General features: G+C 45.8%; 1 protein-coding gene across 20 annotated transcripts in view; it reads right to left on the reverse strand.

Annotated features, from left to right (window-relative positions):
* ARAP1 (ArfGAP with RhoGAP domain, ankyrin repeat and PH domain 1) overlaps positions 1 to 15,237 on the reverse strand; it is an 826,919-nt gene that overhangs the window by 15,659 nt on the left and 796,023 nt on the right. For all 20 annotated transcript variants that reach the window (XM_085623389.1, XM_085623384.1, XM_085623387.1 and 17 more), the window contains one exon: positions 6,612 to 6,675. In XM_085623389.1, coding sequence (XP_085479515.1) covers positions 6,612 to 6,675 — 64 coding nt within the window. The remainder of the gene's footprint in view (positions 1 to 6,611; positions 6,676 to 15,237) is intronic.

The raw sequence follows: 15,237 nt of genomic DNA on the forward strand, positions 1-15,237 counted from the left end.
GTGGAGCGGCGTTTTGCTTTCTTGGGACTTATCCTGGCTAAAAGATGCATCACTATGCACTGGAAAGCACCGGAGGGACCTCCCTTGGCGACCTGGGTGGGGGAAGTTAAGAAATGGGGGAAGGCGGAGGAAACGCTGCTTCGGACGGAGGAAGCCCGGGGACACCGTAAGCACCCGATTTCCCTATCCTGGGCGATGCTGATGCACTCCTTCACACAAGAAGCACCACCGGCGGCGGGCCCGCGAATAGCTGGCTCTCAGGAAGCCTCCGCGACTCCGGAGGGCGGTGACCAGGAGGCTCGGATACCCGGTGGGCCCTAACCTGAAACTGTAATTGGTACCCTGGTCGGCCCCTACACAAACAGGGATCTATACTCCCGCCATCAACCCCTACACCTCTCCTCTTCCCCCGACTCTTCCCTGCGTCAGCGAAAACTTAGCACGACGATAAGTTGGGACATTGCTCTCCGACGTTAGTCTCACAAGGTCTATAATCCCAGATATGGTGCACTCCCCAGTTTACATGTCCCCAGTTCATTAAGAGTAATCAGTTGGCCGCGCTTCAACGACCTGAGGGGCAACTCACTCAGGGAAGATGGATCCACATAGCAGCCCTCATATGATGCGGCATCCACAGTGCGCGTCAGCGGGGGTGGGCCCGGATACAGGATAGGGCAGGGCCCTGGATCCTCTAAGCCTGTGCGATCCGCGGACTATACTAGTCACATCTGTATACGATGATCCAAGGGTATATGTTTACTGTAAGTCCATAAGTGCATATATTTGCTATGTGTTTACTACAAATGCCAATAAAAAGTTTTATTAAAAAAAAAAAAAAAGGATCTCACATATGTAGAGTTAAGAATCACAAGAATCACATGTGGACTGTTGGTGTCAGGTTTCATATATGGAGGGGTGGTGTCTGAAATGTTACATGTTGAGAGTTGGTTTCAGCAATCACACTTGGTTGGAAGGTGCGTTGGGTTTCAGTTGTGGCCTGACGAGAGACAATAAAAATGTCACGATAACGCTGATGGTTAATGTTTTTCTTAGAGAGAGATCAGAGTTTTGTCTAGTGGAAGTTTTGACTCATGGAAAGGTAGCGCAGAAGGTTAATGTGCCTGCTGCGAAGAACATGTACCTGATGCAGATAAATAAAAAGCATCTGTGAGGTACTCAGAAATGCATTATATCTCGAAGTCTGTTATGAAGCTCTGTGGTTATACTGAATAAGCAGCTACCTATGTTATGACATCTCTTTATTATTGTAATAAATGCACTTTCACAATTGCTTTATTAACCTTCCTGCTTTCTCAAATTTGCTTGAAAATGCACAATTTTCCACATTTTTCAAAATTTTCTCGGGGAGATAACCCCCCAAAATCCCTCTTAGGTTGTTCAGGCACGCTCGCTACGGTGCAGTATGACAAACATTTTACACCCCACCGCTTTCAAATGTCACCGTCCGCCACTGCATGCACAGAGGAGAGTGAGCAAGAAAAGACATGGAGAGGAAAAGACATGCACGTGGAGAGGAAAAGACATGCACGTGGAGAGGAAAAGACATGCACGTGGAGAGGAAAAGACAAGCACGTGGAGAGGAAAAGACAAGCACATGGGGAGGAAAATACATGCACAGCGGAGAGTGAACAGGAAAAGACGTGCACTTTCATGTGCTGAAAGCATGGGCGTAGGAAGTGTGGGGGACGCGGGGGATATATCCCCCCCAGATTTTGGAGTGGGGGGGACACGGGGGACAAGGGTGGGGGGGGGGCGAGGGGACAAAGGAATTTCCCCTCTCCCATCTGTTATCGCAGGGCCATTAGCACGCGAAAGCGCTACCTAATGGCCCTGCACTTGACCTGCCTGGAGTCAGAGGCCACCCGCCCTCTGCCTTTTGTTATGCTGCAGGAAGGCTCAGCCGTTCTGGGAAGGGCAGAGAACGGAGAAAAAATAAACGCTGTCTCTTTTCCTTCATGGCAAGGACCGTGTCCACTACTCCTGATCTGCCTCTGGCGGCTGCCCTCTCTCTTTATTCCTCCACCTCTTTCTGTCTCTGTCTCCCTGCTTACGTGCTGATTTCAAGAGGCAGCTCTTAAGGTACTCTCTCTTGCCTCTCCTTTTCTTTATTTGTTCCCCTGTGAAATTGATCCAAAAAAGGCTGAACACTTTGGCTGTAAATGTCCTCATTTTCTGACCGTTTTCTATTGAAAAGAAAAACCTCGGAATGGAGAGAAAAAATAGTTAAATACCTAAATAAAGCAATACAGAGTGGACAGCAGACAGGCCAGACTGTTATTTACACCCACACACATTAGCGCCACTTTACAGAGTTTGCCAGTGAAAGCGCTACTTTCTTTTTATCTTTTTTCTTTGAACAACATTGTTTTCCCAGGGTGGGTAAGTGTGCCATTCCTAAAGGGACTGCAATACCTGGTTGATGGGTTGAGTGGAAACGTTTAATATGATCGTTTTAAACTTTTTAATTATTTTAGCTTATAAAATGCGGCTCTGTGTTTGGGGATGTGGACTTTTTTAAACCAAACTGCATACATTTTGAAAGGATATAAGCAATGGACATTGAAAGGGGTCCCTTCCTGGTCCTGCAGCCCTGTCTTGAACTTTTCAGGCAAAATCACTGATTTCTGAATATTGAGTTTAAAACCGTTAAGGTAACCATGTTTTTTTCTGATTACAGTTCACATGCCATGCTTATTCTTGCATTCCCTATGAGTGTTTGCTTTTTCCAGGGTGTTATTCATTTTTTTTCAGGCAACATTTTACTGTTGTCTAGTGCATAATTTGAATTTAGTCGCAGCACAATTGAGTTGTGCTGAAGGCAGTGCGAGTTTCTCTCAGTGGGGCAGTATGGTGTTCAGTGTGGGAGAGAATGTGGCACTCTGGCCAGAGCTGCTGAATTTGGAACTGGAGAACCATGTTCAGACCTTCATGACCAGTTCGCCATACCACACTCCTGACAGAGCTTATTCCGATGCTACACATTAGAAGGCCCGATAGACCTTAGAAGCCCAGGTGTCTTAGCACTCGCAGGTGGACCTGTCCACCACAATCCATACTGCAGTTCACTTCCAGTCTTACGGGCAGGCATATGAAGAAGCACATCCTAGATCGACAGTGAATCTGTCACTGAGGTCACAAGACCCTTGAGGCCAGTCCACCTCACCCATTGGTACCTCCATTGGCCTTTTTCCAGCACTAGCAGTGCAACTTGCCAGGGGTTGGCAATGTAGGATTTGCATGCACACCAAACTTAGGGGGTGATTATAATGGCAGTGGGACCGCCACGTCACCCCGTCGGTGGCGGTCCCACCGCCATTGGTGACTGCATCACAGCCCGCCATATTACAATGGCGGGTGGTTACCTGGCGGTCGGAAAGACCAACCACCACGCACCCGACGGGCTTCTTGAGCCCGCCGGTGTGGTGGAGGGGCTCGTGGTTCCTACCATGCACCGCAGCAGGGATTACGATGTCCCTTACCCGCCAGCTTATCAATGGCGGTTCACCTGCCATGGAAATGCTGGCGAAAGGGACATTGGGGGCCCGTAGCAGGCCCCTTTATCCCTGGCCCTCAGACATGGGTCCTGGGGGGCATCTATGCCCCACAACATATCACTGCACCATGTGGCAGGCACCGATATATTTAACATGTTCCTTTTTTTTTTACTTTCCGGCGGATGATGCAGTCGCATTGTAATGCCTATCGTGGAGCCTCCACCTTGAAGGCCAGCGGTCCCATTCCCCGATTTGATGGCGGTGATACTGAAGTCCGCCTGCCATCGTAGTCAGCCTCTAAGTTTGCATTTTATGAATATGATTCAGCGGGAAATAAATTGATGTTTGCAATTTAATTGACTTTGGTTGGCCTCTTATCTATGAGATTTCCCTGTTGGATGTGCCTTTACATTATACATTTTTGGTTGTATGAATTGATTGCATACTACACTCTCCTACAGGTATTAATTTGAGTGTCATTAGGAGTGTCTGGGACCAATTGTTTTCTTAGGAATTGTTTTCTTTACTAACCTTTGCAAAGGACCCTAAACTTCACAGCAACACAAGTCACATTTCTTTTAGTAATTTGGGATCCGTTTGAGCTACAAAATTGTTTTGGAGGAAATCGTTAGATTATGCAGCAGTTGATGTATTATGTGGCAAATATGATACAGCCATAGTTAAGTGGAAAACATTTTTCCACTTAATTTTGCCCCAACATTGTAGTTGATCAATTTGTAAGTTCCCAAACCCAAAAGTCGAGTTTGGGCACAATTTGCATTTTAAAAGCAGCCCTATAACACAGGGCTACTTTTAAACTGACCTCAGGCTTCAGCAGTGCACACATGCAAGCGCAGAAAGGGCTGCTGGCCTCTAAACTGCCATGCCTTATTATATTCTAGGGACTTAAAAGTAGTTCTAATCCCCCTGCCCTATTATGTACTAGGGCCTTATAGGAGAGGTCATGCCAATCATAGGGGTACCCTAACCCATAGTGCACCCTAGTGTATGTAGGTGTTTTCACTGTATTTTTAAGTGCCTCTTTCAGAATAGCACTGGCTGTTTAGGCAGAGGCCAGGGTCAGTCAGTCAGGTACCACCAGTACCAGTCAGCAAAAAGTTGGGGAGTGCCCAGGGCGGCTTTGCAACACTAGAGAAACACAAACTCAGAATGTAAAACATAACACCATGGTTGGGGGGTTCTCTTCAATAATCAGAATTGATTTCTATCCTAATGAACCCATTTTCCAACATTAGTATAGGGAAAGACTGGGGAAAAATCATAACGTTCTAATCTATACATTGAAGTTTTTATGCAGCTCTTTGATGACGGTTAATAGCTCACTGTTCAATGTTAGGATTTTAAATTATAAACTTCAAATACCAAAAGAATATCTCAGACAAATGCAGTAACTCACTGACCTATTGAATTAAAACTTTCACTAGACAAGCCTTCGATCTCTCTCAAAAAAAGAACATTAATCACCAAAGTTATCTTCACATTTTTATTGTTGCCTGAAAATTGCTGGAGACCAGGAATGCAGCAGCAGGTACTTTTCAAACCCTAATGCACTTGCAAACACGACGCCCCCCACCCTAAGTCAGCGGCCTTTGTTTGCTTTGTGCATTAAGATGCAAGATTCATATATATGTTTTTTTTAAACATTTGGTCTCATTACTATATGAATGTAAATAACAATAAAGCATACATGCAAACTGTGACTACATGCCTGCTTTTCTCAATATTTCACTTCCAAAGTATGCGATTGTATTTGTTTAACGGGCGGTGAATTGTATAGGGTCACTGGAAAGTGCACAAGGTTGTCCCTGTCCCCCCCAGAATTTTAGTGTCTCCTACGCCCTTGGCTGAAAGAAAATGAAAATAGCAGGTCCCTGAATGTAAACAGTGGAAGGAAGGAACTCATCCAATCACGCACACTGTAAAACAGCATTTATCCAAGAGAGGGACACATTTGAGAAGAGGAAGGAAAGTCCCCGAATAAGAAGACAAGAAAGTGCCCGACGGGCGGCTGTGTGCTCCGGGTGACAGAGGAGACTGCCGCCTGCAGTGGAGAATCCCGGCGGTCCGGACCTGTGGAAGCGGGAGCTTCATTAAGGGTGCTGTGCCTGGGGTGATTCGGCTTGTCAGGCCTAGTTTTAAACAGTTCCTCCATCCCTTGGTTGAAGTAGCAGGAGGCGCCCTGTTGAGTAACACCACAGATATTGGTCTACCGAAGTGATTGATTTCAACCAGCCTCTGCGCGCACTCTTGGCATGCTGAGGCCCTCTGGTGGACACTTCGTTTAAAACACAGTTTGATGCTGAGGTTTTCTTAACTTCTGACGACTGTTAAGTAAACTACATTAGGCAGGGCCTGCGTCAGGCTCCTAAGAAAAGCCTTCGGCCAAGGCACTATGTTTTTTTGTTGTTTTTTTCAAACTAAGCACTGCGTTTACATACGTCCTCTGTGGTGGGGGGCATAAATGACCCCAACCCGAGCGGCAGCTACTGATCAGCTAGTTTCTTTTTCGGAAAAAGTATTGATTCTCGTTTGACTCAGAAACAAAATAAGACTCTTCGCCTTTAGCACATCACTTTTCTGCCCTGAAACCCTAAACACACTTATTTGTAACTACCAGCAAACACAACAAAGAACTTCCCAGTGACCAAATGGAGCAGGCATTCTGTTCTTTAACGTTTTAGTATAAAAAATAATGTACCACGCTTCGCAATGACCCTAAGTAGAAGAAAGAACACACCCAGCCGAATTAAATGGTATTTCATTTAGCAACAGATTCAAACTAGAACTAAATACGAGATACTTGGGCCATGCTTCCTACTGTGTATAGGGATCATTTAACAAACAGATGAAGTATTTGTAGAGTTTTCACGATGAGGTCGTGAAAATCTACAACATTGTTTCACTTGATGTCCGCTCACAATGGTGCACTTGTATATTCTGCGATTCTTGCACTACCTCGTGTTTGTTTCTGATTACTTGAACAATCGATTACATGTATGCTTTCTGTTGCACAGTCTACATATGTACATGTCCGACAGTATGCAAAGCTTGTGTTTCTTTGAGATGCATACATACCTGCACATGTAGGAAGGTGGCGAACCATTCCCTCATCTCCTGCTGGGTGTCACAGCACAGGTACCTGTGAAGAGCAGAGAGTTGGCGTCAGACAGGGAGGCAGGCGCGCGCCAGAGGCATCGCGAGCGCGAGACACGAGGCGCGAGCGGGCGGGAAATGCAGCTAAAGAGGCAGAAGTCCCCAGACACGTGTGTGAAACACGGACCGGTCAGGAAACATCCTGAGGCTGCGGCGGCTGCTCCCGGCCTTATCTTGTCGTACATGGACGCTGCTCATGCATCTGAAAGGAGCGGGGCGAGCCCCGGGCCTCGGGGGACTGCGGAGCAGGCGAACCGCAGTGTCTGAAGCAAGCAGCGAGGAACAGGCTGAACACCGCTCCGCGTGAGCGGCACATGATGCTGGGGGCGGGGACAGCCAGAGGTGTAGTCTAGGACTATCGCATCCGAAATATCAATGGCTCACTTGAGGACAAAATATCAAAACCTAAGTGTCTATACATTTTCAATACCTAATTCCACATAGAACTACTCTAGTATAACATAACGAGTATTTGTAAAGCGCACGTTCACCCAGAAGGACATCTTGGAGCTGAAGAACAGATGTTTTTGTAACCCAACTAGATGGTACTCATTTTATCAACCTCAGAGGGATGAAAGGCTGAAAATATAAATTCAAGGTAAATAGATGTGGAGTTAATAGTAAAACCATACCTCCCTGCGTGCACCCCCCAGTTCAATATGTTGCCTCTTGATATTGAGATCACAATATTGTGACCCGTTGGTATTTTGGATTCGATATTCCCTGCTACAATCACCGGCTGAGGCACTGGACTACCCAATTGACTCTATCCGACTGTGGTAGAAATGAATGAAAGGGCAAAGGGCACGCCCGTCCAAGCAGATAACACCCAAAAAAGATCTTTCAAAATCAAACTCACATTAGTTTCATACTAAAATACACACACCACTGAACATTTTGTTCGGCCTCTACAACGGAGCAACAACAAACAGACACAGCGGATTGGGGCTCTGCCAAATCCACACAAAACAGCGGCGCTCGCATTGTGAGTGTGCTAGGATGGCATAGTAGTGGCAGTAAGCGCTATACAAATTACAATAACAGAAGCAATTGAGTCTAAGTTCGGGAAAACTTCAGAGCTGGCCATTAACAATTGATGGCACAAGAGGCACAAACACACTGGGTCCGACTCACTAACAATTTTAAAAATCTAGGCATGGGCCTCCGATCTGCATACTTTTCAAACTTTTAAGAGAGTCTCAAAGTCTCAACAAACAACTATGGAACACTTTACAAGTCAGATTCGGTGAGTTCTTTTCAGCTAAACTTACTCCAGTGGACTGCACCACCACGCCCAAATGCCCCCTCACTGGGTAATATATAACTGGTCGCACTGGGGATACTCTGCCTGTCATAGTGTCTAGTTTTCATTTTTCTTTATTTATGCCTGTACATTGCATTTGGCATCTCTTGAGCCTCTTTGATTTGTGTTACAAGTGCATCTCGCATACCTCACCCCCTCCTGAGCGGTTTTAAGCCTATCTCTGAGGAGAAGCTGGGAGAGCCAGTGGATGATTCTTTTCGGCAGAGGAGGCCGTGGCAGAGTTTGAAGAGAGACACATTGTTTCTTCAAGCTTGGCAAGAGGGAGGCGTTGACTGGGGCAGGGATCAAAACCTAACACGGGGCACTCTGAGTACTTTGTTAATTTTTACCTGGTGCAACAAGCAGTACCTCTTTCTAAGTATAAATACATATATACATCACATAAAGCAAATATCGTCGGGTGCCATCAAGGGGTCTGGTCACACAAACTGGCTCATTACTAATGGACACAACTTGCTTGGGTACAATTACAAATGCATCGATCATGGTTATTGAAGGACAGCGGAGCCCTGAATGTGGGGCCTGGTGCATAAGATCCCCTATGTCGACCCCCCCCCCCCCCCTCACTATCAGCGCCTCCTTTGCCCGTGACACTCCTGGCGTCGACAAGGTGGGCGAAGAAGTAGCTGATCCGGTACAGCTGAAAAGCAAAGGCGACCTGGGGCAGCGAAGAGGAAGGAGAAAGGAAACCCTGGTCATGTGTGATGTGAGGAGTGTGGATTCAAAAAGCTGGGGAAGAATGATTGTCATTTCCAATACATGATTTTGTTTACAAAAAATAAAAAAAAGCAGACAGGCCAGCTCACCAATAGCGTCTAAATTAAAATATCTCTGTGTAGCTCAATCTTTCTCTCAGGTGCTATCATTTATTGCATGTCTAACTTGCCATTTGCCAAAGCAGTGGCAAAGAGTTTTCCCAACATCAGCTTTTAGAAAAAGAGTTTGTGTTAAGAGCATGAAAAGTGTGGCATGTGTAACTGCGCTGCTGCATAAAAAAGTATTTCTATTCATCCTGAGGATTCTAATGCATGTTTCTTTACTTCAACCGCAGGCTTCTAGCCCTCCAAGCCTTCTAAATTCTGGTCTCCTTTTGGGGACGGAAGTGCTGCTGGGCATTTTTCCACATTACGGATACTGCAAAGGCTATTTAAGCAGACAGGTTCCATTTTTGGGTGCAAAAGATCTTCTTATGTATGTCAAGGCTCTTTCGTGATTCACAACACATGGAATTATACTTTTAAGCATTTTTACTCACATTTACTTTTCTGTCTCACTAAAAACTTCCTATGGGCTTAGAAGTGGGTATACTAGTGTAAGAATGACTTATAACGTTTTGAAATACCCAGAAGCATTTGAACTTGTGCGTATACACAGATCTTTCCGAGGCCATTTTCCACCCTTGAAACAGTTGAACAAGTTAATGCTTTTTCTGGTGGATACCCTATCGAACCGCAGATTTATCACCCTGTGCAATTCCCCGGGCGTCAGACTGGAACCGGTAACTCAAAATCCTGAGCTCCTGCGTGGCGTTAGGTGGTGTCATGTGGCTCTGTGTCGACTTTGTTCCACTCCAGAAGTGAGAATCGGAGCCACATATAAGCGCTACCCAAGCACGCTGACGCCAGTTTCTTTCGTAGTCCTGTCCATGCCCTCATACACCGAGCCCGTCAACAAAGCGGAGGGACCAGTGTGCTGGTTCCTGAATTGGGACCTTTTTGAAGATGGAAAAGGAAACGATTCCATAGAACAGGCAGGAGGGGAGGCAGTGAGGAACCTGTGGTTAGACAGAGTACCCGCTAGAAAGAGCGTCACTGAAGGTCAGTAACTTCTTCTTCGGGTGGATACGTCTACCACAGACTCCTCCCATTGTGGACAGATACCAGGGCAGTGTCTCCCAAGGAGCCTGGTTTGTGGAATGGCTCCGATAAAAAAAACAGTCCAGGATGACTGAACTCTCAAAATGCCCATGCAGGTGAACCGGACAGTCAAGGCAACAGTGCTTCGTAAATGTGTACACTGATGCCTAAGTAGAAGCCTGACAGATATCCAGGAAAAGGCACTCCACGTGCCAGCGGAGTGGCAGCAGCCTTAGCTCACGTGGAATGAGTCCTCAGACCTTCTATGGGCGGTTTCTCAGCCAAAGCATAGCAGATCTTAATAAAGAGAACTGTGCACCTTGAGATGGTCCACGTCTGCACAGCCTTGCCTTCGAGCTGTTCTTCCACTCGATGGTCACTGGTACGATCAATGTAGATTCGATTAAGTCTCTCAATCTCTTTCAAAGGGTGAGGTGGAGCAAAGAATGTCAGAAGTTTGTTGGCGGGTCGGACATGGAAAGGCGTTTGCAGAAGCGTAGCTTGGGTACTCAAGAACAATTTGTCCAGAAAAAGGTGGTAATAAGGCGGTTGGACCGAGAGGGCCTGAAGCTCACTCACACAATAAGCTGATGTCATTGGGACCAAAAAGATCATTTTAAATGCCAAGAGGCATAATGGACAACTTTGAATTGTCTTGAAAGGGGTACCCAATGAAAAAAAATTGAGACCCAAATGTAAGCCCCAGTGTGCTGTCACAGTAAGAGGTTTGGCAGAAACATATGTTGCAAACCTTTAAGGTGATCTGAACAAGGAAAGTTGGTCTGGCAAATGTGAAAAGGCAGAGAGGGCCAATAAGTAATCTTTAACTCTGTCACTGCAAGCCCTCACTGGGCCTAAGATAAAACAAACATCAACAGCTCAGTCTGCAACAGGTCTGTCTGGTGGGTGCGCACCATGCCACAAACTAGCATCCACTGATTTTGTGGCGAGTCACCTGTCTGCCAAGATCACATTAACAACTTGGGAAGGAAGATCAAAGGAAGTCAACTGACCCTGCGTAATATTCCCGCATAGAGGTTCAGAATGCGCAGACCAGGGTGCAAGACCCTCTACTGCTGCTGCAACAGAAGGTCCTCTTGAAACGGCAGCCTGATGGTCATACCCAATAGTTCTGGGTACAACACTCTCCTGGCCCAATCCAGATCCACTTTGATGATATGGTCCAAGTCATTCCTGATTTTCTTCAGAACTTAGGGCAGGAGAGGTAATGGCAGGAAGGCATACAGAGTGCTGTGATCCACTCTAGGCAGAATGCATCTCAGATAGAAAGCCTTCTTGGGAACTCCAACGTGCAAATATGTTTACACTGCATATTCTTGGTGGTGGAGCCAGGGTTCTTCCCATTGCTGGAAGACACCCTGCACCACCTCTGGGTTTAGCTGCCATTTGTGATCCACTAGGCATCGCTGGCTGAGTTCCTCCATCTTGGCATTCAAAGATCCCACCCGGCCTGATGACCCAGCCAGTTCCAGAGATGCAGAAGTTCCTGGCACAGGAGCCAGGACCCCAACTCCTCTACTTGTTGTAGTAGTACACGGTGGTGGGAGTTGTTTGTGAGACCGTTCACTGTTGATGGACAGCACAAAGGCCTTAAACACCAAGTGAATCTCCTGCAACTCCAGCAGGTGGATGTGGAGCTAGGCATCTGCTGCAGACCAAAGTCCTCTGAGCTCAACCTCTACCAGGCGGCCTCCCCAACTCAGCAGTGATCCGTCCGTCATAACTGGCAGCTCTGGGTGGGGTAGGGAGAGGGTCCAATTGTGGTTGAGGAACCACCACTGAAGATCTTGTGTAGTCTCCTCTGTAAGCTGAATATAATCTGACAGATTCCCTTGGTGATGGGCCTACTGAGACTTCAGACCACATTGCAGAGTCCCCATGTGCCATCTGGCATGATCAACATGCAGGAGGTGACAAGACCAAGAAGCCTCACAACCAAACACAAGGAGACCCAAAACCGAGGCTAAAACATCTGGATCATAGCTCAAATGTGCTACACTCATAGAGCCCCAGAAAAGGACCGAAAAGGCAACTTAGCCAGGATGGCTCAGATGAAAGCAAACCCCAAGAATCTAAGGAGGTTCGCCAGCATATGGAGGTGGTGTACAACTGAGTGTAGCGAGCCCGCTTTCAACAGACAGTCATTGAGGTAGGGGAGGACTGGAATGCCCAAACTCCAAAGATGTGCTGCGACCACCGCCATCACTTTTGTGAACACCCATAGGGGGACTGGTGAGGCCAAAGAGGAGCACAGCAAACTGAAAATGCTCCTAGCCCACTGTGAACCCCAGGTAATTCCAGTGAACCTGCAGAACAGGTACATGAAAGTAAGAGTCCTGCAGATTCAACGTCACCATTCATTCACATGGATCCACGTCAGACCACACCTAGGCCGGTGTGAGCATCTTGAATTTGTCCTTTCATGAGAATACGTTGAGAGGACGAAGATCCAAAATAGGATGGAGGCTTCAATCCTTCTTCGGCACAAGGAAGTAGGAGGAATAACATCCTGTCCCTATTTCCAAGGTTGGTACCCTCTCTATGGCTCCTTTGGCTAAAAGAGCCTGCACCTCCCAACGCAAAATGGACAGGTGGTTCTCCAAAAGCCACTCTGATGTAGGCGGAAGGTGCGGTGGGATGAAAAGGAGAGGTAAGGATTAACCCAGTAGGACGATGTGGAGGACCAATTTATCAGACTTGATGTTGTGCCACCTCTGGAGGAAGTGACAGATCCTACCTCCTACATGATGGTTGTGTGCCACTAATTGCACACTAAAGACGTTTTGGGGTTGTTGCCGGACAGGTGGGGGACCAAGATGGTCTCAGTCCCTAATGGCCTGACGTCTGTTGGAGCCACGGCCCGACCTTGAAACGACTAGGAGGCCTGTTGTGCCCGCAGTGGAGCTTTCTGCTGCGGATACGCGAAGCCTTTCTCATATCCCTGAAATGTACGAAACTGGTGAGGAGCTGGCCAAAATGGTGTGGAAAGGCCTAAGGATCCCCATTTGAAGGCATATAAAGAAAGGTGTTGAAATCTGTGCACATGGGTGGCGTATATCTGCAGCGCTGCTTGTCACTTCTGTAGTGGAACAGCAGTCGGCATCAAGTGCAGAGGCACAACACCACCTACTGGAAGATATGAGCACTGCTTTCTGAATTTTTGGGTCCAGTCTGGTGCCTGGGGATATTCACAATATGAGGAATCCACCGCTAGACGTATCCATCAGAAATAAATGTATTCCAGAAAAGGTAAGGAGCATATTCGCGGTGCAGTGTAATGGAAGGGGTTTCTCCACAAGAAAAATTATTTTGTCCCTTGAGAAAGGAATAAAAAGTTAAAAAGTTCAATTGCACCACCCAAGATATTTTCTAATGAGTACATTTTCACACGCTGAAATAAATTTGCTCTCTCTTAAAATGAAACAAACAAACATTTTCCAGGAGTATTTCTGGGAATCTTTGATAGTCACAATTTCCAAAGTGAACTCCTGGAAAGTTTTATTAAACCCATGGAAATCATAAATGTACTACAAGTGTAGAAGAAAACCTGTGGAAAACGCTTCTGATTTGTTTGCTAATCCTGCACTCACTCCAATTCGAGTATAGTAATTCTTCAAACTTTAAACAAGTAAAATGGATGCAACAATGTCCATAAATAAGCTCTCAGGCATGCTTCTAAAGATTGTTTTTCCACACGGCGCGAGGCCAGACTCTGCTGGTGCAATGGTTTCACCAATCAATCAATCAATCAATCAATGGCTTTATTTCGATAAAAACATATCATAAAAGCTTTACAGTTAAAAAGATTTTGAATTCATTTAGTTTCACCAATCACAAAGTAGCCACAGAATGGGGCCAATGCATATAGGCATTTATGGATATGTGTAGCACTTCTATAAGAGTACTAATTTAGACACTGATGAATGCATTTTTTAAAGTTTTTCTGTAATGTTCGACTTCCAATTAGTAAAAGTGCAAAGAGGGCACAGTCCTTTCTATTTCTTCTAATTTTACATGAATATTCACTGAACATTCCTACTTTATTCCTTTTGTTAATGCTTTGGGGTCAATTCACCTCTACAATTTTGAGTAAGTTAAGTAGTACTACAGGAGTACGTCTTCACATTCTTTCAAGTGCAGTATCTCCCACAGTACCTCCAGACAGTCCAAACACAGCTGCTAGATCAATTCTCAACACACCTCGCCATCACTTGATTTCTATTCATCTCAGGAAGTTGCACTGGCTGCCTGTTGTAAAGCATTGTTTTGAGGCACTGTGGACTATGTTTAGATCCTCCTCAAACCAGGGTAGCGGGTAAGTGCAACATCTATTAAGCCACTGCGTTCCTGCTCACGAACACCCACCATCCACCCTACCCCGTATCAACAAAGTCGGGCAAGGTGGACGTTCTTTCTGTTACTTGGCTCCCCAAATCTGGAACAACTTACCACTTGATGCTCGTCTCAGCACTGCAGAAACTCAGCTCCTAAAGAAAGTTAAATCCTGGCTTTTCTCTCATTAAGCTTTTTTTTTCCTTCCTCTGGGTTCTTAAAATCAGCTGCTAGCACCTGGATGCCCGGTGTAACGGAGATATTCTTTCATTCACTCTATAAGACTGTCACCATAATGTCCAACTTCCTGTTAGTAAAGGTTTGAAGAAGGTGCAGTCCTTTCTATTTGTATTCACGAATACTCATTTTATTCTCTTTTTAGAGGTTTTGGGACAAATTCACAAAGGCATTTATGAGTATGTGAAGCAGTACTATGTCACGTGCTCACGTTTTTGAAAATGTGCACATTTGTCTTATCTTGCGTAACATAACACAATGTCGCTCATATTACAGACTTCAAGGGCTGCTGCCCATTCTCTGGTTATGCTGCTACACTCAGCATCAAGACTTTAACAGTCACAGCTCCTCTTTAACAATCAAACTTCTCTTTGTCTGAGAATCTACAGCCTCTAGATGCCATGAATTGCACCCTGGCTTACAGATGTTAAACTTTTTTTGAATATATGTCTCAAGCATTGCTTTAACATTTCCCGAGGTTCACACTTAATAACATTAGTACATTCACCCCACCACCACCCTAGCTAGGCCCATGCGTTATTCATTTGTTTTGTACAAGATGATCTTGACTATATACTTCAAGATATAGTATAATTAGTTTTTACATTCATGCTTTTTTAAAGTGCTTTATAGTCCAGTTTTTTTCAGTTCATTTTTCATTTAAAGAGCTCAAAATAACATTTAACCCAATTTAACCCCTTCAGCGCTGCGCGGATTCCCCCGCGGTGCTGAAGGGTTCTAGCGCGGGCGGGGCCATGACGGAACGGTTCCGTCATGA

The sequence above is a fragment of the Triturus cristatus genome, chromosome 8, assembly GCF_964204655.1.
Source record: "Triturus cristatus chromosome 8, aTriCri1.1, whole genome shotgun sequence".
Taxonomy (NCBI): Eukaryota; Metazoa; Chordata; class Amphibia; order Caudata; family Salamandridae; genus Triturus; species Triturus cristatus.